The 25,127-nt window shown below is 42.6% G+C and overlaps 1 protein-coding gene across 2 annotated transcripts; it reads right to left on the reverse strand.

The window, feature by feature from the left end:
- Positions 1-16,057, reverse strand: BIRC2 (baculoviral IAP repeat containing 2). 2 transcript variants are annotated; one of them, XM_084783118.1, is made up of 9 exons: positions 16,039-16,057; positions 12,442-14,275; positions 12,256-12,355; positions 9,352-9,430; positions 7,796-7,844; positions 3,705-3,944; positions 1,114-1,368; positions 676-717; positions 1-598 (listed from the first exon to the last, which is right to left on the reverse strand). In XM_084783118.1, the coding sequence occupies exons 2-9, from the start codon at positions 13,253-13,255 to the stop codon at positions 405-407; spliced, it is 1,773 nt and encodes a 590-aa protein (XP_084639244.1). In that variant the 5' UTR covers positions 13,256-14,275; positions 16,039-16,057; the 3' UTR covers positions 1-404. The 2 variants fall into 2 exon arrangements, with proteins under 2 accessions (XP_084639244.1, XP_084639243.1); XM_084783117.1 differs by lacking the exon at positions 16,039-16,057 and having other exon boundaries at positions 12,442-14,509.
- Positions 16,058-25,127: the final 9,070 nt, after the last annotated feature.

Below are 25,127 nucleotides of genomic sequence, written 5' to 3' on the forward strand. Positions count from 1 at the left end.
AAAAAACTTTATTAATATGTTTCTCACAAACGGGAAATACTATTTACCAGTAACAGAAAAATCCTCATCTTCTAGAAGGGAAAAGCACTAAGAGGCACAGTGAACTCTGCCGAGCGAGCGCCAGGGCCACCGGGTGCCAGGATTTGTGAGTTCTGTGTCAGGCGAATCCGAAGCTTTCCCAAACACCAAATCCCGTATTCCTAATGAGGCACACAGGCTCTCCCTTAGCTCCTCGGTTCAGGCCTTCCCTTGGAACAGATGAAGATTAAATTTACAATACCACCTTTAACAAAGCAAGATTATTAATTCTGAAGAAGAGCAGAACACAAATGTACTAGTTGATTCAGTAATTCATTCTTTGTTCAGACGATGTCTGGTGTCCAACAATGCTTTACGACATTCACTTATGAGAGAAATGTGCGCACGGTGCCCTTGATGGTCCCTCTGCAGATGGGGCACTTTCTCAGGGAGGGGGCGCACTCCTGGCAGACGACCAGATGGCCACAGGGGATGAACACAATGCACACCTCCCTGTCCATACACACTTTGCAAGTTCGTTCTTCTTGCAATCTCCGCAGCTGTTCTTCCAAGGACAAGCCTAAGAACAGGAGAGTTAGTGAAACTCAGCTGCTACAATGTCACAGAAACAAAGCTGAAGTACCAACTCTATTTTACCTGAAACATCTTCTGTTGGAATATACTTCATATTCTTTTCCACTGAGAAAGAAAGCATACAAAAAGCATCACTTCTGCAATACAGAACGTTTTTAGCCTACTATTTTTATATAGATTTTTGCTATACACTACAAAGAATACTATCTAGACAATAAAATACATCAGGTTTTTTTTTTTAAATAGGTAAAATGTTTTTTGGTTTTGTTTTTTTTATTTTTTAAGACAGGGTTTCTCTGTGCAGCCCTGGCTGTCCTGGACTCACTTCATAGACCAACTTGGCCTTGATCCGCCTCCCTCTGCCTCCTAAGTGCTGGGATTAAAGGTGTGCACCTCCACCCCTGGCTAACATTACAGTTTTTTAGCTGGATTATTCTGCTTGTTCAATAGACAAATGACAAAAACCTATGAGTATCTAAATAATTTTCCAAACAAACTCACCAAATAAGTTTTCATATAATGGGGAGTCAATTTCCTTCAGAGAGTTTTTGAAGATGTTGGCTGCAGCATTTCCCTTGACTAAAACTGTGTCGATCAGCTCTCTGGCCTGTAAGGGTACCTGTGTTTTCTGACTGATAATATCATGCTCCTGTTTAGTGATTACACTGGCCTCAAGAAGATCATCCAGGAGAGGCAGGACACATGTCAACTGCTGAAAGAGGGCCATTCTATTCTTCCGAATTAATGCCAAATCACCTGCATTTTAAAAAAACAAGAAAAAAGTTCTGTTAAATTTCAAATTCCCCCCAACTATACCCAACCAACCTGATGCACAAATTAGGCACTGAACTGAGCTTCAAGAAAGAAAATGACTTGTTTGTACATCAATGCTGCCATCTTAATCTTCCAAATTAAACCCAGATGTTTCATACAACTCACACCTGTACGCTGACAGACCCAGACTCCCTTCAAATTGTTGACAACAAGCAGCAAACCTTAGAGAGTAGCAAAACGTGTCCTCTTTTTCTTTCCTGTTCCCCACCATGGAATTAAAAAGTAATTTTTATCTGTAGTGTATCACTTGTTGTAAGTACAGGCACACATATTGTCATAAAGAATAAACCCAGGGCTTAAGAGATGGCTCAGTGGTTAAGAACACTGCCTGCTCTTCCAAAGGACCCGGATTCAATTCCCAGCACCCACATGGCAGCTCACAACTAACTGCCTGTAACTCCAAGATCTGATACCCTCACACCAATGCACATAAATTAAAATTAAATAAAAATATTAAACAAAAACAAAAACAAAACAAAAAACAGTGCCAGACATGGTGGTGCATGTATTTAACCCCAGCACTCGGGAAGCAGAGGCAGGCAGATCGCTGAGAGTTCAAGGCCAGTCTGATCTACAAAGTGAGTCTAGGACAGCCAAGGCTACACAGAGAAACCCTATCTGGGGGGTGGGGTGGGGGGAGAAAAAAGAATGAACCCAGCTTGTTCATAAGAGATTATCTCACTTCAGAGGTAAGAAACCTCTGACTGTGCTGCCTACCTACTAACCAAAAAAGGCCAGAATTAAAACATAAATATGTCTCAATCCAGAAGTTAGAATTTTAAGTATTTTTGCTATATGTTCATACAATAAGGCTGTCTTAAACTAGTCCTTTTTTAAAAAAACAAAAAACATTTCTTTCCTTAGTGGTGAGGGGAAGCCACAGCAAATAACTTGTATGCATCAGTGTTTGAGTGAGTGTGTGTGTGCTGTGTGTGAGTAGCTGCCATGGCATATAAATATTTCTTTCCTTGGTAGGGGAGGAAGCCACAGCACATAAGGACAAGCTGTAGGAGGCGGCTGTCTCCTACCCTAAGGCTGTCAGGGTGATCACAAGCACCTTTCCCCAGGAAGCCATCTTGCAGGCCCTCTGCGAGCTCTCTGATCCTGTCTTCCTTGAGAATCAACACTTTCATATTATTTACCTCTGCTGTTTACATATTTAGATATATGTAATATTTGTTGAAGATGTAATTACTCAGAAGACTTGTTCTGGGAGGTTAAGACAAAGTAAAATCGAAACAAATATCAAAATCATTTGTCTACTGCCCTTCAGTTGGGCGAAGGACCACAGGCTAGGATGTCAGCTTAAGTTAAATTTTTGGTATAATGATCACCTTCCAAGGATTATTGGGTAAAATACCCTATTAGATTTGAAGGAACTTTATTCAAAAAGATTCTTGCTGAGTGTCGTGGCACACACCTGTAATCCCAGGATCTCTGTGAGTTTGAAACCAGCCTGGTCTACAAAGTGAGTCTAGGACAGCCAAGGCTACACAGAGAAACCGTGTCTCGGAAAAAAAAGGGGTGAGGGTGGGGTGGGCGGGGAGACAGGCGTGGTGGCACGCACCTTTAATCCCAGCACTTGGGAGGCAAAGGCAGGTGGATCCTGTAAATTCGAGGCTAGCCTGGTCTACAAAGCGAATCCAGGACAGCCAAGGCTACACAGAGAAACCATGTCTTGAAAAGCCAAAAAGAAAAGGGGGGGGGGGCACTCTGAATCTTTTAAATCTTGTTTTTTTTTAAAATGTATTTATTTTTACACGTATGACTGTGCACTAGGTATATGCAAAGGTCATAAGAGGGTGTCAAACCCCCACGAACTGGAGTTATAGGTGGTTGTGAGACTCCAGACTCTATGGGAGAAAGGAACCACACTCTGACCCTTTGCAAGAGCTGCAGAAGCTCTTAACCACTGAGCCATCCCTCAAGACCCTTGAACCACGATTTTTTTTCCCTTAAAGTTTAGCTATGTATAAAGAAAAAAATGCAATCAATATAGCTCAAGAAAAGAGTTTCCTGCAAATCCTAGCAGCGGCATACATACATAATCTCAGCACTTTGGAGGTGGGGCAGGAACCTCCGGATAGTTCAAGGACAGCACTAGCTACAGATCAAACTGGGCTTGGCAAAAAGACAGTTTAGAAATGCCTGGGGAAAGAGGGATGTTAGCAGCAGTTTATGGGTGTGAGGCGAGGCAAAGCGAGGCTGCGGCCAGGTAGCATGCCGCTGAAATCCTGTAGCCTCCAGCACTGCAATACCTGATGCCATTTCTTCAGTGTGTCTTTCCCTCTCCTCTTCTCTGCTCTCGTCTTCAGCATCGAGCAGGCCGATCACAAGGTCGCTGACGGTCCTGTAATTCTCCCCGCTGGCCAGGATCTGACGCTGAACTGTCTGTCTCACCAGGCTCCTGCTGAAGCCCATGTCCAACGCCGCTTTCACCACAGGCGTGTTCATCATGACCGCATCTTCTGGGCTTTCGCCAGGTCCGAAATGCACGACTGTTTGTAAACAAATTTGCTAATATTAAACTCCACAAAACTATGGGGGCTGGAGAGATGGCTCAGAGGTTAAGAGCACCATCTGCTCCTCCAGAGGTCCTGAGTTGAATTCCCAGCAACCACACAGTGGCTCACAACCATCTGTAATGTGAATTGATGCCCTCTTCCAACCTGCAGATGTACGTGCAGATACAGTAGTCATATGAAAAGCTGTAAAGAAGTTTTTAAAAATTTAAGCTGGGCGGTGGTGGCACACACCTTTAATCCCAGCACTTGGGAGGCAGAGGCAGGTGGATCGCTGTGAGTTCGAGACCAGCCTGGTCTACAAAGGGCATCCAGGACAGCCAAGGCTACACAGAGAAACCCTTTCTCAAAAGTCAACAACAACAACAAAACAAAAACAAACAAAAAATTTAAACTATGAAAAACAATGAGTGTGGCACCTTTATTTTCATATCCTGAGAAGGGGAGGCGTTCCATATGTATCATCATATTAAATAAAGTTCAATAAAACTTGAACTTTGAGCCGGGCATGGTGGCACATGCCTTTAATCCCAGCACTTGGGAGGCAGAGGCAGGCGGGTCGCTGTGAGTTCGAGGCCAGCCTGGTCTACAAAGCGAGTCCAGGACAGCCAAGGCTAAAACAGAGACCCTGTTTCGAAAAACCAAAAAAAAAAAAAAAACTTTAACTTTGAACAATTAGTGTACTATGCATCTAAAAAATTACTTCCTACAGTGCATACGTCCAAGACATACTTAATAAAAATAATCTCTTGGCAATAGGCTTAGGACTCTGATTGTTAACAATCCCACCAGTGTAGGTAGGATGGCTCAGTGGTAAAGGCATTGCTGCCAAGCTGGACAGCCTAAGTTGAACTCAGACGATCCATAAAGTAGGAGAAGAAAACCAATGCCAAAAGCTGTCCTCTGTTTTGTTTTGTTTTGTTTTGTTTCTTTCTCTTATTTTTATGTCACTGGTGTTTTGCCTGCATGTGTGTCTGTGTGAGGGTGTAAGCTCTCCTGAAACTGAAGCCAGACAGTTGTGAGCTGCCATGTAGGTGCTGGGCACTGACCTGGGTCCTCTGGAAGAGCAGCCAGTACTCCTAACTGCTGAGACATCTCTCCAGTGCCCAAAGTTATCCCCTTACCTCCATACACACTGTGGCATGTGTATGCACACATACACAATAAGTAATTTTCCCTCAAAAATCAGGCAGGCAAGAGGGCTCATGGTAAAAGTGTCTGCTGTACAAGCCTACTCAAGTTCAATTCCTAAAATCCACAGGAGGCCTGACTCCTAAATTAACTTTCTCTGTCTCCATGTCTGTGTGTGTGTGTGTGCGTGTGTGCGTGTGTGTGTGTGCGTGTGTGCGTGTGTGTCTTTCTCTCTCACACACACACTAAAATGAAAAATGAATTTTTAAAAGAGAGTGAGCATAGTGGCACATGCCTTTAATCCCAGGACTCGGGAGGCAGAGGCAGGCAGATCTCTGTGAGTTTGAAGCCAGCCTGGACTACAGAGCAAGTTTCAGGACAACCAGAGCTGTTACACAGAGAAACCCTGTCTTGAAACTAACCCTCCCCCCGCAAAAAAGAAAGAAAACAAAAATTTTTAAAAATTGGGAGGGAGGGAGGAATGGGAGGATACCAGGGATGGGATAACCATTGAGATGTAATATGAATAAGTTAATTTTAAAAAAGGAAAAAAATAACAACAATAGGAAATAGGAATAAGACAGGGGTGCAGCTCCAACAGTAGAACGCTTGTTTAGCATTTGCTTGCTAGCACAGTAAAGAGACACTGAATTTTTTAAAAGGGGTGTGGCCTAGGTAGAGAACTTGCCAAGCATGCATGTATATTCTCCCCACCCCCATAAGGAGATTACGTGTGGGGGTAGGGCCTAGCACAGGGTAGTGAGCTCTTGCCAAGCATGCATGAAGCACTTGAGCTGGATTCACACCAATGGAGATGAATGATAAATAATATCTAAACAGGTACGTGAGAGAGACAGAAAATAAAGATAGAAACAAAGATGTAATGAAAGCACAGTTAAATAAGCAAAAGTAGCCAGGCGTGGCGCACGCCTTTAATCCCAGCACTCGGGAGGCAGAGGCAGGAGGATCCCTGTGAGTTCGAGGCCAGCCTGGTCTACAAAGGGAGTCCAGGACAGCTAGGACTACACAGAGAAACCTTGTCTCAAAAAAAAAAAAAAAAAAAAAAAATCAAAAGGAATGTTATTCTGAACAGAGAGGTGATGAAGATAGAAACATAAGGTGGTGAGAGAAGGAATCTGGAGCCCTTGGGAGACTTAGGGAACCTGTGTCTGCTGACGGTCAGTGTAAGCTCCTACAGCACAGCACAGCGTAGCATAAGTGTACTATCCAGGACACTTTACTGCCATCTGCTGGAAACTGGCACAATGAACACCTAAAAGTGTGTAGAGAGCAACCATGCTCAAAAGTATAATTGAAGAAATATTAAAACAGAGCCTTGACCTGTTACAATAAATGTATCCGTTTGGCCTAAGAGGCCGATGACTGACACAGAGACTGAAACATATTTTAAAGCTGCAAGCACTACGCCGGGCAGAATCTAAACTGATACTAATCTTCTTGTAAACTAAACTAAACTACTCTAAATCTCATAACCTACATATATCCCAAGCACTTGCCAATCTGATCCTCGGAGGCTTCTCTCCTCCTCCAGTCCTGTCAACTCTCCTCTGTCAACTGTCAATCCTTGGCTCTTCTCCCCTCCAGGAAGTCCCGCCTTCCATTTCCTGTCCTTCTGCCCAGCTGATTTGCTAAACAGCACTTTATTCATAGTTGTTACATCCACTCAAGACATTCCTTCACATCTTCCAGAAAATAACATTCTTAAAAAAGGAAGACCCTAAAACTGAAATGATAAAGCAAGCAATGGCAATGACTGAAAGAGAGCAGTGAGAGCAGGACAAAAGCTTGACGTGGTCAAGAAATAAAGATGGTGGTAAGCAGGGGACTGCAGTCACCACAAACGTGCCAGAATACTCTAGGAGGATCTTGAGCAGAGGGCTGGCCCACAGGTGACTGGAAAGGCTGCAGAGATGGGCTGCAGGTCAGCTGGCATCAGGAACAACTACAGAACCGACCATGGCAGCATAGACTAGGCTGGCGGTGGAGGACATGCTGTGAAGGCAGAGCAGACGACCCAGGACACAGGCCAGCTGTTCTGTGGCTGGGGAAGGTCAGAGAAGGACACATCAGGATGACGCAGAGGAAACCTAGTTGGCATATTCTCTGAGCCAGCTGCTTAGGCAGAAATGCCAGCACCTCTGGGATTTAAACATCCACCTGACCTGAGCACGAAGCACACTTCTCCTAGCACTCTAGCATGTAGGAATGTGGAGGAGGAGATGGCAAAGAAACAGACACAGGGAAAAACCCAAGCGTGGTGTCAGGGAAGCCAGCCAAAGTGGGTGTGCTGAGGATGAAAGCTCAGTGGGGCTCAAGGTCAGGGCCAGCCGGGACAGAGCAGAAGGTACTGCCAGAAGCACCCTTAACTGTATCAAATGCCAGCTACTGGTAAATAACACGTGATACAGCAGTTTTCCATGACCTCTTGTCATTACCAAAGCAATGGGTACAGATTAGCAATCGGGACATAATGCAAAAATGGCAGCACTGGAAAGACCAATAAATATCCTACATCTTCTAAAAGGTCATGATTCCTAGTAGAAACATAAACTTCTAGTCAGTGTCCTGAAGTTCCCCGATGGCTTCAGAGGTGCCACCACCCTTTCTCTAATACACTGTCATTGCTAACATTCTCACCGAAACCCGGAGTTGTATTTGAAATACTTTCTACTTACTTGGAGGGTCAGCGTTTTCTTCTTCTGGGATGCCTGAAGTGGACAACAGCTATGAAATAAGAGGACACATAACAGGCAAATGAGAAATCTCAAACGGGCTAAACAAGACAGGGTCTCACTCAGTTGCTAAGGATGGCCGAGAACTCACACATAGCTTCCTGCCTCAGCTTTCCAAGGACTGGGGTTACTGGAGTGAGCACCACACCCATGCAAACAGCAACATTTAAGTAAGCGTACACAGCCTTTTGGAAACTCCAGGTATGATGGCATGCTCTTGTAATTTCAGTACTTAGGGAGATCAGGAGTCACAGGCAAGCCTCAGCTACATGAGAGCCTGTCTCAAAACTCTAAAATGAACAATACTTTATTTTGTTTCACCATAATTATCGTACAGCTATAGCTTTTATCTATATTCAAGTTAAAATTCAAGTGTGTCTTCCTGTTAGAGAACAGGAACATACAATAATGTCTCCTCATTCCATTTGCAAAGTGTACTTATTTGGGTAAAGTTGAGTTTTTTTTCTTGGGGGGGTTGGTTTGGTTTGGTTTTGTTTCTGGAAAAGACTAAAGAGACAATGAAGATATCTCTTTAATCCCTTTTTTTTTTTTTAAATCCTGTACAGTGGTAGGATATAAGATTTTTCAAAAAAGTAAAAGTAAAAACCACCATTTATAAAGAACCCTGAACAGCAAGCTAGCAGCGAAGCTACCAAGGCTGCTGTCACTATGGCTACATAACTGTGACCGAAACTCCAGCTCTCCTAAGCCACACCCCTGACCTCAGGTGCATCTTCCTAAGCACATTTTTTATTAATTATAATGCTTAAAGGTGATATAAAACTTTCTTAATAGCTTCAATTTTGCCCCCAAAATTGTGTAAACAGAACTAATAAAATATAAATATCACTTCTAGATTTCTGTAATTATTATTACTTCATAGCGTAGTTCAATGCTGTATTTTTGCTTCTGTATAGAGACAGTATATGTACCTGCTCACACGGTTAGAAGCCACCTGGAGGACAAAGGCAGACACAGGTATATTTTTAAGACAGGGTCTCAGTCTCATTCAGCCTGAACACACTGAATGATTTATCTAGTCAGTGAGTGAGAGGTCCCATGTGTCTCTAGTACCCTGGGGTTACCGATGCAGGCTACCACACCCAGCTTTCTCTGTGGTGCAGAGATCTGAATTCAGAGCCTCATATTACATAGTAAGCATTTTACTAAATGCACCACCACCCCAGCTCTCATATAAAATTTAAAAATCCGTTTACCTAAGCAGTTAAGAGCACTGAGTTCAATTTCCAGCAACCACATGGTGGCTCAAACCCATCTATAATGAGATCTAATGCTCTCTTCTGGAGTGTAGGTGTACGTGCAGATAAAGCATTAATATACATAAATATACACGCCTCTAATCCCAACACTCAGGGAGGCAGAAGCAGGTGGACTGCTGTAAATTCAAGGCCAGCCTGGTCTACTGAGCGAGTCCAGGACAGCCAAAGCTACACAGAGAAACCCTGTCTCGAAAAACAAAACAAAAGAAATCAGTTTACCTGTTCAAGAAGGTGAGGACAGCTAGCTTGAATCTCATCAACAAACTTCTGCCCCTTCATCCGTATCAAGAACTCACACCTAAAGTGTGAAGCAAAAACTATTTTAAAATATTTCATATCAAAAATCACAGCAGCACACAGTCTTACTGTGTTGATACATTCCATTATTTTTCTGTCTCTGTCCACTGATACAACAACAACAGGGGGAAATTGTGGGCCTAGAAAGGAGAAAATATTGGCATATGAAAAACAATGTTACAGACATTGTTTTTTTCATGCTTTAACACTACTTCAAAAATTATTACTCCGGGCTGGAGAGATGGCTCAGTGGTTAAGAGCACTGACTGCTCTTCCGGAGGTCCTGAGTTCAATTCCCAGCAACCACATGGTGGCTTATAACCATCTATAATGTGATCTGATGCATACTGTATACATAATAAATAAATCTTTAAAAAAAAAATTATTACTCCACTGGGTGGTGGTGGCGCACGCCTTTAATCTCAGCCCTTGCGAGGCAGAGGCAGGCGGATCTCTGTGAGCTCACAGCCAGCCTGGTTTACAAAGAGTTCCAGGACAGCCAAGGCTACACAGAGAAACCCTGTCTCAAAAAACCAAAAACAAACAAACAGAAAAATCTATTACTCATTATCAATTAAATTTTTACTGTTCATAATATAGTAACTGCCAATCCTGCTCCAGAGTTCACTCTCTGATCCTGGAATACAATACCCCACATTCCCTCCAAGAAACATATCATCAAGTATTTCTCCACATTTTATAACAATGTTTCTCAGATATTTAAGCTACCTAGACTCCTTGAAGGAAGGAGTCATATAACGCCCACTCCCATTCTATTCCTTTTCAAACAAATGCTCAACAACTAGATGTCCATGTGCAAATCTAAACAACTAGATGTCCATGTGCAAATCTAAACAACTAGATGTCCATATGCAAATCTAAACAACTAGATGTCCATATGCAAATCTAAACAACTAGATGTCCATATGCAAATCTAAACAACTAGATGTCCATATGCAAATCTTCTTTTAAAACCAAAAGACCTTGACCTATGCTCTTGCTACTTGCAAAAATAAACTAAAGATGAAGCATATCTGTAAATGTAAGTAAGGAAAGCTCCTTCGTCCTTCTTATCTCAGATGTTCTCAGATAAGCAGCCTGCAAGGAAGGCTGGGGAGGCTCACTGCTTAAGAGCAAGTGCTGCAGAGCTGGGCGTGGTGGCACACGCCTTTAATCCCAGCACTCGGGAGGCAGAGGCAGTCGGATTTCTGTGAGTTCGAGGCCAGCCTGGTCTACACAGTGAGTCCAGGACAGCCAGGGCTAGTACACTGACCTCCACTAGCAAATTCTAAGTAGTTTTTTTCTGCCTAATAACTGTTTTCTGACAGGGCCTTGCCACCCAGCTGAGTTGGCCTGGGTCACACTGTAGCCCAAGCTAACACTGACTTTGACTACTCCTGCTCCAGCCTCCCAAGTGCTAGAATGTACCACCACACCTGGCCATAATCAACACTTTTCTGAAAACCAAATATATGAGTTTTCAGAACAAAGAAGAGTCAAAGTCTCTCTTTCCCTTTTTGGTTTTTGAGACTGGTCTAAGGAATCCAAGTTGGTTTTGAATTTATATCAGACTACTGAAATGTTAAATTACACTGGGCCTGGCATACAAAAATTCATTTTGTTTTTTTTATTTTTTATTTTATGTTTTTGTTTTTTCTGACACAAGGTTTCTCTGTGTAGCCTTGGCTGTCCTGGACTCATTTTATAGACCAGGCTGGCCTCGAACCCACAGTGATCCGCCAGCCTCTGCCTCACAAGTGCTGGGATTAAAGGTGTGCGACACCACACCCAGCCCAAAATTTTATTTTGATATTACTATTCATGACATTTGGGGTGGGGGTCTCACTATGCGACCCTAGCTGAGCTGAACTTGCTATAGCAGAGGCAGGCCTTTGCTCAGGGACTACATGCTCTGCCTCCAAAGTGCTGAGACTAAAGGCACGTGGGCATGGCTGCACTACTTGCCCCATCACATAACTTTAAATTACTAACAATTTCAACAATGGGTTGATCCATTATAAATATTGTAATTTCAAAATTCCTGTTCCTCATGTCATACAAAAGTGACCAAAGGTCCCTATAGTTCAAGGAGCCTAGCAGATTCATTATCAGGGAAGGCACACACAGATCCAACCTTCCTTTATTGTATGATTCCACTTACACGTGATACCTAGAGTAGAAAAGTTCAGACATAGCAAGTAGGAGGGGGTGCCAGGGTGTGGGAGACAGTTTCAGTCTGAGAAGATCAAAAGGCTCCGGAGATGACTATAAAACAATACATATATACTCTATGCTACAGAAGAATACACTTTAGCAGCCAAGGCTACAGAGAGAGACCCTGTGTTGGAAAAAAAAATACACTTTAGATAGTTAAATCGGTAACTTTTATGTGTATTTTATCACAATGAAGAAAAACATCTACCACAGTCCACTCATTTTACAAATAAGGTCCAAATTCACATAGGCTATCAGCTTCAAATACAGACTTTCCTATTCTTTTTCACTAGCAAAGGTGCCCCTGAATTTAAAATTCTACGCAATAATTAAAATTAAGACTTAGAAATGTAGGCAAAAGCACTTGCCTACCAGATGTGAGGCCCTGGGCTCAATCCTCCGTACCACAAAAAATACTCAGTTTTCCAAGCTTTTATGAACCATTTACCAAGGCAGACAGTGGTGGCGCACACCTTTAATCTAAGCACTTAGGAGGCAGAGGCAGATGGATCTCCAAATTCAAGGGCAGCCTGGTCTACGGAATGAGTTCAGGACAGCCAGGGCTACACAGAGACACCCTAGTTCGGAAAGAAACAAACAAGAACCAGTTACCTTGGAAACCATTTGGCATGCTCTACCCAGGGGTCATCTCCAGATTCCCAACACCTCAAGCCACCATCACAGCAAAAGCATTTGACATGATCGTTGCAATCTGCACAAGAAAAAAGAGCAGATACTGACTGCGTGTATATTCCCATGAGCCAACGAGATGAGACTCGACTTCTGTCCACTTCTTACCTGCGTAGTAAAATCCAGCACTCGCAAGTTGCTCAGGCTGTACAGGAACACCAGACGGCCAGTACACAAACGTCCGCATTCGAGCAGAGTGTGTCTGCATACTCAGATTCGATATACTCAACCTCTGTGTTTCTGAAGAATTTTCCAGAAACGGACAGTCAGGGAAATGTCTCCGGTGCTCTGACATGGCATCGTCCTTCGGTTCCCAGTCGCTCAGTCTCCCACCACAGGCAAAACAGGCCACCATGTCTCCAGGCCCTACGTAATATAAGCCAGCTCTGGCCAGCTCTGCTGGTGACAGAAAGCTTAAGGGCCACATGCTGTACGTTAGCAATCTGGCCTCCTCAGTACTCATGGCGTAGCTGCAGGGGCTCGTCCTCGAGGAGAAGTCTTCCTCGGCTGCACAGTTAAGAGGCGCTGACGACAGGCTGGAGTGGACGGCACCTTGTTGAGGAGAAGGCAGTGAGCGTGCGAACGTGTTTCTCGTGGGGGGTGTGCTCTTAGGTGGAGCCTGCAGACTAGCTGAGAGCAGGGTCTGCACAAAGCTGCAGCTGGGGTACAGCTTTCTGTGCTTGTCAACGGGACTGTCTCCTTGTTTCCAGTTGTCCAGCATCAGGCCACAGCAGAAGCACTTGACCTTATCGTTGACGCCCGTGTAATAAAAGCCAGCGCGAGCCAGGCTCCTTTCTGAGACAGGAACTCCAGCGGGGAAGGTGGAGTAGGTGGACATTCTGTAGAGTTCACACGAGAAGTCGTACGTCATTTTTTCTTTGCTCTCCTTTGTCTGGTATGAGGAGACTGTGCCAGCCTCCATGACACTGTTAGGTTGGGGGAAGGCAGCCTGGACAAGCCTGGAGACGGTTTTGTGCACAAGAAGTAACAGTATTTCTGACAGCTTACACGCCACGGGAAGCTTCTCGGCACCTCACAGGAAGAGCTCTGCTGCACATAGGAACAGGCCAGCTGACATCTACCTGGGTAGAGTTCGCTGTATTCTGACTGGATTTATGAGCTCACTCACGTAGGCCAAATCCAAGCTCCCACACTACTCAGGACTCTGGGATCACACGAACTCTTCCTCTGGGTAACCCAAGAGCTAGTTACCTATAACTTACTTTTCATTACCAGTTATAAAGTCTAGACACTAGGCCAACTGCTGACTATGTCGGAAAAATTATATATAGGCTTTTTTCCCTTACAAGATTATGACATCTAAACTATTCCTTTTTCTACCAAATAAAAGTAACTACACTCTCCGTCTCATCCTGTTTCCTAAGGTTCATGTCATATACAGCCCATCATCACAGTAGCTCTACAGTGGGTTCTGGGGTTCTGGGGAAGTCAGCACACAGTGTTAGTAAGACTACAGTGTGTGTGGTACGTGAGCTTCACTTAATGCTTAAGCTGTTATTCTCTCTTTGTCAAACTTTGTACAACACTGCCTGTCTGTGCCTATCATTATAATGCATCTAGTCACAAGACAGTACGTTGTACATAAACTTAACTAGACTGCATTCTATAAAGAGCCACCTACTTTCAGGCTCACTGCACTACAAGTATGCTATAATCAAGGATGAATCAATTTATCAAGACACACCTTTCTTCTGTTATCACAAATACCTAACAAGCCTGTCTTATTACAGCATTTCTGTTACACAATGCACCGTATTAGCCTTCTTTTTGAAAATTCAATGTTTTATATAATTATTCATATACAAAAGCATACTCCACAGAATTCAAACAGCATCGTTTTATACAAATGTTTAGATTTCCATAACTGGGTTTATTTCTAGGGAAACATATGAGGAAATGAAGACTCTTAAGGGCTGTGAATCTGAAAGAAAAAAAAATGATAGTTTAGAAAACTAATTGCACATCAGTGATGGCCTCTTCAATTTATTCACTCATGTCCAAAACTGGCATATTCTAGATAATAATTTTAACTACAGCAGCTCCTCATCCAACTTTGAAAAGGTCTAATTCAAAATACACACTTACAAACACTTCCCAGAGCACTAATGATGCTTGTCTTTAAATGCACAGCATTGCATAGTTTAAAAAGTAAAACTTTGGGCCAGAGCTGGGCGTGGTGGCGCACGCCTTTAATCCCAGCACTCGGGAGGCAGAGGCAGGCGGATCGCTGTGAGTTCGAGGCCAGCCTGGTCTACAAAGTGAGTCCAGGTCAGCCAAGGCTACACAGAGAAACCCTGTCTCGAAAAATCAAAAAAAAAAAAACTTTGGGCCAGGCATGGTGGCGCACGCCTTTAATCCCAGCAGAGGCAGAGGCGGGCGGATCACTGTAAGTTCGAGGCCAGCCTGGTCTACAAAGCAAGACTAGGACAGCCAAGGCTACACAGAGAAACCCTGTCTCAAAAACAAACAAAAACAAAAACAAAAAAAGTAAAACTTTGACGACAAATGGTCATTTCCATCAAGGAAAACAAATGGCTCCCGATTTCATGTTTGTTCATTTTACTTTCTGTTTGTTTACTGTTAGACAAAATGTACCGTGTTTCTTGAGCAGTTTTATTTTTTGAAGGGTCTCATTCTGTAGTCTAGACTGGCTAGAAAGTCCATGTAACTCAAGCTGGTTTTCAAACTTTTTGGAATTCTCCGACCTCGGCCTCCCAAGTGCTAGGACCACACTACTACCAGGCTCCTTTTTCTGATTTACAGCTATTTTGATTCAGCACTTCCTGGACACAAGACACCCAAAGATAATGGGAAGATGGATGGTCTGCCGGGCTGCTGATTAGCTCTGTGTTAAAAGCATTTGCCCTGGGTTTAACCAGGAGAATATGTATACATATATATACACACATATATACATGAATACATACATATGTACATATATCCCCAAAGCATGCCTGCAATCTCAATCTCAACACTTGGAAGATCGCGGCAGGGAGTGAGATGCTCCAGCCATCCAGAGCAGTTAACTAGCTAGAACCAAATTAACCTAGATAAAGGTATCATTAAAGCAACTCATTAAGGACGACCATTCACTAATAATTCCAAGGCAACCACCACAGACAGCATCTCAAAAACAAAAAAGTACAATTGCCTGTAAAACGCTGGCCTGGAACAAGGCTACCACTACGCGTGCAGGTGTTTTCTCTTCAGCAAACAACCTACTCAGCTCTATGCACACTGCAGGGGAGAGGCAGGTTGGTTGGAAAAACAAGCAACAGAAAAGACATGTTTCCCAGTTAAACCACGGAATTACTTCTCACAACACTGCAGAATGCAATTAGGAAATTATATGAGAACCGTGATCTCCCCGTCGCACAACTGCCTTGGTTTAAAGACATTAAAGGGAGGCTAAACTTCAAACTCTGCATAAACTCTGCAAGACAGGTGAGGTGGTGCACGCTAGTAATCCCAGCACCTAGGAGGCAGGAGGATGGGCTGAGTCAAAAAATAAATAAACCGAAAGGAAAAGAAAGCAAAACTGTTAACACGAGTCCAAGCCCGAGGGCTGGGGAAGCGAGAGGTGGTCGAGCGGCCTTGAGAACACAGGCGTTCTTACAACACCGGCTGAACTGGCTTCAGGGCGCCGGCTCGCTCACCCCGCCAGGCCGAAGGAGCCGCACTCACCGCGGAGCCAGAGGACTCGAGCCCCCAGCGCGCCGGGAAAGCCGCTGCGCCCGACCGCTCGTCCGCAGCCTTCACGAAAGCCCTCGGGGCCGGCCGGACGTTGCGGACGCACGGTGACGTCAGCACGACCCGCTTCACAGCGTGGGGGGGCGTGGAAGTTAGCCGCGCGCGCCTGCGCCTGCGCTCGCGCTTGCGTGCTCGGGGTTTTGAAGCCGAGCGTCCGGGCCTCATTGTCCGGGACAGAGCAAAGCTGGGCTTTCGCGGAAGTGCGTTCCTTGCCGGCCTGCGGTTTCGGGCTTCGAGACCGTATCTCGCCATGCATCTTTAAAGGTGGCAACTAAAAGCCGCTGCTCGTGGCTCGGGAAACCCTATGGAAAAATCCGGGCGGGTGCTTTCCCGCCTCACCCCGCCAGGGTCCTAGAGACACGCACTGCGGCAAACGTGGCTTCCTGAGACCCTTTGAGGCGGAGAGGCAGTTATGTATTTTTTTTTTTAAAGAAGGTGCTCTTTCAGGCGACCCAAATTAAACACAAGCCGTAAACAAAAAGATAAGTAAAGAGCAGGTATATAGTTTGGAGAAAGGCATAGTGGGAGGGCTAACGGGAACAGGGGAGAGTATGATTAAACTGCATTATATATCTGATGGAATTGTGAAAGTGTAAATTTAAATATTAAAAACTTTACTGCTCACTGGCTTGTCGGCCTCCCTACTCCCCACCCTTTGCCGCCTCTCCCACACACAAGGGCTACAAAAGCATTAGCAGGAAGGGAAGGGATTTTCCAGTGTTTTCCCGCTACCTCCCACATTTGGATGTTTAGGTTTTGTTATTTGGTTGTTTTGGGTTCGTTTTTGCACTTTTAAAAAAGTTGTTCGTTTGAGAAAGGATTTTACTAAAGGGCCAATGCTGACCTAGGAATTAGCATCCTGCCTCAGTTTCCTGCAAACTGAGATTAGGAATGTAGGTTTCTACGAGGTGAGGGTGGAGGTGTCTACAATTTAATTTACCTTCAGCTGGACGGTCTTGCCCATTGAAATCAGATCTCTCCAGGGGAACTCCACGGGGCAAACATTTCAAAAACTTACAAATAACAGACCCCTAGATTAGGCAGCCAGGGGAATTCCGAGACCCCGAATTATTTCCCATTTCCTTTCCCCATCATTTCTGGGCTGCAAGTCAGTCAGTCACAGAACAGGCAGTCATCTATTCTAATGTTGATAGTAAAAATGAAGTATTTGTGAATCAGAGAAAAGACATGTGGTTCTCAGTGACTAAGAACTTCCAAAAATAAACATGGTGCCGGAGTTCTGTTCAAGTCACTACTTCTCGGAAAGGTACAGAAAACATTCCTAATGTTTGTGGGACTCTAGCAAGACTTGCATACATTGAGTTGGAGAGTATGTCTCTTTTTCAGTTCTTGTCCTGACCAAACCATGAGCTATCAAGTCTACTTAAGTATGTAGGAAATTCCAGTCCCCAAACCCAGAAGTGATAGAACTACTTTTATTTTTTTTAATAGTATATAATCTTGGAGTTCAATCAAATGGTCAATGTTGTTGACCATTTATATTCAACTAATACTTTTCCTATTGTCCATGTAGAGTCTCTTGTAATTTCGAAATGATCATATGTATTACATAATATATAACATAATATATTTATATATAGCAAATAAAACATTTGTTGTGTTATGACATCTTTCATCATTTTATATACAGAAAAAAATATACACTTCAAGATAATTTTGAAGAAAAAATAAGATTAAAAAGACTTCTACAGCTGGGCCATGGTGATGAAACCCTTAATCCCAGCACTTGGGAGGCAGAGGCAGGTGGATCACTGTGAGTTCAAGGCCAGCCTGGTCTACAAAGTGAGTCCAGGATAGTCAAGGCTACACAGAGAAACCCTGTCTCAAAAAAACAAAAAAAGACTTCTACAGCCAGGTGGTGGTAGTGCCAGCCTTTAATCTCAGCACTCAAGGAGAAAGAGGGGGATTGTTGTGAGTTCAAGGCCAGCCTGGTCTACAGAGTGAGTCCAGAGCAGTTAAGGTTATACAGAGAAACTCTGTTTCAAAAAACCAAAAAGAAAAGAGTCCTACAAAATAAATTGTATAATAAAACCAGGGATGGAGAGATAGTAGTTAAGAACACTGGCTGCTGTTACAGAAGACCTTGGTTCAGTTCCTAAAATCCACATCATGGCTTCCAAGTAGCTGTAATCCAAGGAATGTGACACCCTCTTCTGGCGTCTGTGGGAGTGTATGCAAGTAATTAAGTGCACACACACATTCAGGCAAAATACACACAAAATATATAGTTGAGTAAAAATGCATATTCGCAAGTTCTTAGTGGTATGCCTTTCTCCACTTCCTAAACCGCAGAGTCCACTCATGGTCAGCAGAGGTACTGGGAATACACAGCATAGATACACCATAACATGTCCACTTAAATATTTGATTTAAAAAGCAATAAAGAGGCAGGGACAGTGGCTCAGGTGGGAGGATTGCTGCGAGATCAAGGCCAGCCTGGGCTACACACTAAGTTCCAAACTAGCTCTGTTTCTTTTCCTCCCTGTAGCTATGGTGGTAAGAGTACATACCGCCAGGTGGCACACGTGCAAAATCCAGAGAAACAGGCAGTCCCTGGACCACAAACTAGCATCTGAGCCAGGGGCCACAACAAAGCTGTTGGCAGTGATGGCGAAGGGAAGACCCAGGCAGCAGCCAACCTTTGTACCAACCATGGTCTGCTCTACCCAGCTTCAGATAACAACGCAGACTGCAGTATGGAAGGCATCCAGGCAAGGCACAGGCCTGTTCCTGAAGAGGTGAATAGGGACAGCAGGGGAATTTGAGCCCTGCACCTCTTTCCTGCCTGCCAAAAGCAGTAGGCCAAGACCTTTTCTTTTCTCCTTACTCCTACTCCTCCTCCTCTTCCTTCTCCTCCTTCTTTCTCCCCCCCCCCCCCATTTTTTGAGACAGATTTCTCAGTGTAGCGTTAACTGTCCTGGACTTGCTCTGTAGACCAGGCTGGCCCCAAACTCAGAAAGATCTGCCTGCCTCCGACTCCCAGTGCTGGGATTAAAGGTGGGTGCCACCATGCCTATGACATTAAAAGAAATAAAGGAGGAGGAGGAGGAAGAAAGAAAGAAAGAAAGAAAGAAAGAAAGAAAGAAAGAAAGAAAGAAAGAAAGAAAGAGCAGGTTATTTTCCCTCAAGACTGGAAAAGTTTGGTTTCAGCGGTATTAGAAGCAGCACAACAATCACAATGGTTGTCATGGTGACAAAGTGAGGCTGTGAGAACAGAACAAGAAAATGACAAGGGAGATAAATGTTGATAAAGATCAATTGATTGGTGAAAGGAGATATGCTGACTTAAGAGAACAAATCAAGTCTGAAGACAGAGCAATTGAACAATGTCATGTTGCATCATTAAAAGCTTGGGACATGGTGGAGGAACCTGGTGAGACAACCATTCCATTTACTAAAATATTTCAAGGGTCTGGGGAAACCTTCACAGAAATTTTTTTGAGAGATTGGTTACAGCTCCAGATGAGCCATACCAGATTCTGAGACCAAACAGGCACTGAAACTGGTCATGGCATATGAGAATGCAAATACTAAGTGCAAAGGTGCAATTAGACCATTAAAGGAAAGAGGAGCTCCATTAGATGAATGAGTAAGAGAGACAGTTAATATTAATTCTCAGGAGCATCAGAACAATATTATAGGACAAGCTATAACCAGAAGTCTCAGATATCATAACACCCAGTGCTTTAACTGTGGTAAAATTGGCCATGTGCCAAGGAACTGTAGAGGTAAAAGTTCTAGACCTCAAAGTAACCAGCGCAATAACCCAGAAGAAAATATTGCTCATAGGAGAGAGCACGTAGCTTCTGGCCATGATGGTAATGAGATGCCAAGACTTCCAGGGCACTATAGCCACTGTGGGAAAGGAAAACATTGGTCTAGGGATTGTCAATCTAGAAGAGATGTTCAAGGTAATACCTTGCCACCAGGAAATGGCAGGAGGGGCCCATTGGCTTGGGGCCATGCCAATAATATAAGCCAGATTTCCCTGGCTAGTCCAGGAGTAGCGGGACTTGAAGAAAAATGAGGATTAGGTATCAATGACCTAATGCATGCTATTGAAGGCAGCGTTGCCTTGGATCTGGCCTCAGATATGTCTCTTACACTATCTCCACAGGTTGAATGTTACAAAATAAGCACTCATGTTTATGGTTCTTTGCCTTCAAGGACAGTGGTATAATTCTGGGAAGAGGTGGATTGCCCTTTCAAGGTCTTACTGTGCATCCCGGTATTATAGATGGGGATTGTAAGTAGGGAATCAAAATTATGGCATGTGTAAAGCAGGAGATGCAAATTAATGCAGGGGATAGATTGCTCAGCTGTTGCTGTTTCCTTACAGCAAGGGCAAAGCCACTCCAGTAGAAACAACAGGTGCATTTGGGAGTACTGGAAAACATGTGTTCTGGCAAATAATGGTTAGTGATCAGAGACCTAAATTAATGATATCAATGAATGGTGTTCAAATAGAAGGTCTGGTAGACACTGACGCCGACATCAGGGTTCTCTCCAACAGGCATTGGAATCAAGATTGGCAACTCCAGAAGGTTTATACAGAAATTCTAGGAATTGGTAAATTATCTCAAATAAAACGAAGCATACAGTGGATTAACTGTGTGGGACTAGAAGGGCAGACAGGGAAGCTGAGACGCTGTATGGCGTCTTTGGGGAAGGGATCTCTTACAACAATGGGGTCCTCAGATTAAATTCCTGCAATTACAGAAACAAACAATGATAAAGCTAGGGGTGAAATGGTACATGTTTCTGGGGAAGATATTAATATGAGTAATCAGGAACAACCACAAGCTATGCCCATTGTCCAAACTCAGAACTTTTCAGGTATTGAGTATCCAAATTTATAAGAGGGCCACTGCTGATGGCCAACAGCCTTGCCCCTAAGATGGATTTCAAACAGACCTGTGTGACAAGAGTGGTGGCCCATAACAAAAGAAAAAGTGCAGGCTCTTCACCATTTGGTACAAGAGCAGCTGGAGATTCAGCATATGGAAGAGTCTACCAGCCCTTGGAATTCCCCTATGTCTGTTGTAAAAAAGAAATCAGGAAAATGGAGGATGGTAATGGATTTAAGAGCAGTGCATAGAGTAATTCATCCAGTGGGTCCTTTACAGCCTGGAATTCCTTTACCTTCTTTGTTACCTAGGACATGGCCTATAATAGTAATTGACTTAAAAGTTTTTTTTTCCATGATACCTTTGCATAAGAAGGATAGGGAAAGATTTGCTTTCTCCATACCTATTTTTAACAGTCATGGTCCAATGAAGAGATACCATTGGAAGGTACTTCCACAAGGAATGTTGAATAGCCCAATTTTATGCCAATATTTTGTGCAACAACCATTAGAAATAATAATTTGTAGGCAGTTTCCTCAATCTATCATTTACCATTACATAGATGATATTTTGTTGGCTGATACTTTAGAAAAAATGTTTAAGGAAACACAAAGAAATCTGCCGTGCTAGGGATTACAGATTGCTGTAGAAAAAATACAAAGAAGAGATTCAGTTACCTACTTAGGCTATAAAATAACTGAACAAAAAATTCAACCACAAAAGATATAGATCCATAGAGATCAGTTGTAAACTCTTAATGACTTTCAAAAATTAATGGGAGATATTAACTGACTAAGGCCTACAATTGGATTAGCTACTTTGAGTTAAGTAGCTTATTTCAAGCATTACAAGGGGATTCATAGTCCAAGGTGTCTAACAGCTGAAGCAGAAAAGGAGTTAATTCTGGTAGAGCAAAAACTACAAAAGGCCTATGTGGATAGAATTGATCCTAAACTTGGTTGTAATCTGGTTATTTTACCTTCAACACATTCTCCTACTAGGCTGTTTATGCAAAGGGAAGATAGAACATGGAATGGATTTTCTTAGTGAATAAACAAAGTAAAAAAATTGAAGACATACATAGAAAATTTTTCTGAATTGATTACAAAGGGTAGAATAAGATTGTGTCAACTGTCAGGAACAGACCCAGTGGAAATTGTAGTGCCTGTTACTAATGCTGAGATTATGTCATTATGGGTAATAAGCGAAGATTGGCAAAGGGCTTGTAGTAACTACTTGGGAGAAATTAATAACAAATACCTGAAAAGCAAATGTATACAGTTTATGAAAAGAACTAATTGGGTCCTTCCAAGAATTGTAAGGACAGCAGTTGCAGGGCACCCACCTTCTACACTGATGCAATTAAGTTGGATATGGCTGGTTATAAGTCTGATAGAGTGACTAAGGTGATCAAAAGCCCAGTACCTCAGTTCTAAAATGAGAGTTGTGTGCAGTCCTTATGGAATTGTTAGACTTTCCTGAATCTCTTAGTAGAATTACTGACTCTCAATATGCAGAAAGAGTTGTTTTGCATATAGAAACTGCTGAATTTACTCCTGATAATTCAGAATTGACTACATTATTTATAGAACTGCAACAGGTCATCAGAAGTAGAAAATATCCCTTGTATATTACTCATATTCAATCCCATAAGGGTTTCCCAGAACCAGTGGCACAAGGAAATGAGAAAATTGACCAATTATTAATAGGAAATGTGTTCAACGCCTCAAAATCTCATGAAAAGCATCATGTTAATGGTAAGGGTTTGAAGAAAAATTCCCTAGGATTTGGCAACAAGCCAGAGAAATAATTAAAAGGTGTCCTACATGTTCGTTTTATAATCAAATCCCTCGGTAATTAACCCGAGGGATACCAAAAGGAATGAAATCTGGTAGATGGATGTGTTTCATTTTGCAGAATTTTAAAGACTAAAGTACGTATATCATACCATTGATACATATTCAGGGATTCAATGGGCAACTGACTTAAGTTCTGAAAAGGCTGATTGTGTAATTACTCATTTATTGGAAATAAAGGGAATATCTGCACAAACAAAGACCGACAATGCTCCTGTATATGTGTCCCTTAAGAGAAGAAATTCTTTACATAATATAATATAAAGCACATTACTGGTATACCACACAGTCCTACAGGACAAGCAGTTGTAGAAAGAGCTAATCATACCTTAAAAGAGATGCTTATTAAACAAAAAAGAAGAGCAAAATCCCCCAGGGACAGATTAAATAATGCTTTGTTGACTTTAAATTTTCTTAATGTTTGTGATGAAGGGACAACAGCAGCTGAGAGAACTGGATTATAGAAAAAACTGAAGAACTAGGACTACCAACATACTATAAAGATCTGTTGACAATGGACTGGAAACCTGCAATAGGTTTGAGATGGGGACATGGTTATGTTTATGTATCTACAGGGAGTGGAAAAATATGGTTACCGACAGTTATAAAGATCAGATCTGACCAAGGAAGACCTTGTAGTACCTAAACATGAATGTGTGCATATATCAAGGGATTCTTAAGGGTTACCTGGTCCTGATGACATGACATTCTTTCATACAGCTTGGATATTACAGCTTAAACAGACGTATAAAATTGATGGTTTACACCATCTGCCCAAAAATAGGGCAGATGTTTATCTTTAGATAATTTGTGCACCTTGCATATTTCATATATATTTCATATATATATTTATGCTTATACCAATAATTTTTAAAGTTTGCTTATTTTCAGACAAAAAAAAACATAATAATGAAGACAAAGCAGGTGGCCCAGGTGATTCAACCTCGAGGACTGCCTCAGCTACTGTTTCCTCAAGAAATTGCATGCATATCAACATTAAAAGAGCTAGCCCAAGCCGGGTGTGGTGGCAGATGCCTTTCATTCCAGCACTCGGGAGGCAGAGGCAGGTGGATCCCTGTGAGGTTGAGGCCAAAGTGAGTCCAGGACAGCCAAGACTATACAGAGAAGCCCTCTCTCGGAAAAAAAAAAGAGGGGAGGGGGCTAGCCCAAAGGATTAATCCTAAAAAGACTAGACAGAAACAGATACACTAACTTTTCCAGTGCTTGACCAATACTTTGTTTTTTCCTAAGGATACCAAAAAGATGTTTTTACCACCAGAGAGCAAAAAGTAATTTTGAAAACATGATGCCCCCATTCCCAATAGGTGGGGTGGGTGTTTTTTGTGGGTCACCAGTGTTTATTTTTGTCTAGGGGGGTTAGTTATAAGTTAGTAAAAGCTACACTTAGGGATTTCTTTCTTCTATCTTTCATCTCTCTTATCTTTCTATCCTATCTAGCGTTCAAGGAAAGGGGGAAAGAGGGGAAGGATAAAAGAGGAGGATATACTTCTCCTCTACTAGCCTCAAATATTTTACATTTGTATTGTAGATTGATGGAAATTTAAGACTATTTTATTCAACATTTGCTTCATGTATTGTATATTGTATGTTGATAAAAAATTTAAACTGTATCTTGCATGTTGGTGGAAATTTAAGATTATTTCATTGAACATTTACTTAATGTATTGTACATGTGCAACTCATTTAAAAAGGTGATGTACAGTTCTAGTCTTATGAAAGCTAACTGTTACAACCTGTTCAGGATAGTTGGAGATAAAAGTTGGTAATTAGTCACCTATAAATCTTACTAGATACTAAATTAGTTAATTACAGAATAAGCTTTATCTTGTCTCTCACATATATGTTAAGCAAATAGTAAATAGCTAAAAACAACCAGTGTTTGTTTATCTAGATACATTAAGATAGATAGATGAGTTAAGCAAATGATAAATAAACAGATATATAAGTAAATTGATAGATATGAATATATATATATAATAGTAAATAGAAAGATGGTCTTCAAACACTTCAGAGATCTATAGACTATGGCATTTAATAATAAAGGGCTTTTCTGACAGAGAGACACACCTGCTCCTGACAACACCGCCAGTCTACTTCAAGGGAGATGAAGGGCATAGAAGAAATAAGTGTGGCAGAATGACCACTGGGCTGAAGTGCTGTCCTTATCTGTACTGGTGACTGCAGACTGACAGCCCAAACTGTGATCATAGCAGAGCACAGGGTAACCGATTGCGCAGCCTTACAGAGACTGGCTGGACCAGTTCTTCAAAACTCCTGC

Source organism: Acomys minous (genome assembly GCF_964271855.1).
Source record: "Acomys minous genome assembly, chromosome: 5".
Lineage (NCBI taxonomy): Eukaryota > Metazoa > Chordata > Mammalia > Rodentia > Muridae > Acomys > Acomys minous.

Excerpts from the sequence above, each read along its gene's own strand:
- BIRC2 (XM_084783118.1), bottom strand. The coding sequence starts at position 13,255 with ATGGAGGCTGGCACAGTCTCCTCATACCAGACAAAGGAGAGCAAAGAA. Across the intron at positions 12,356-12,441 it reads TGCTGGATTTTACTACGCAG|ATTGCAACGATCATGTCAAA; the intron begins GTAAGAAGTGGA and ends TTTCTTGTGCAG. Across the intron at positions 718-1,113 it reads ATTATATGAAAACTTATTTG|TGGAAAAGAATATGAAGTAT; the intron begins GTGAGTTTGTTT and ends TTTCTTTCTCAG.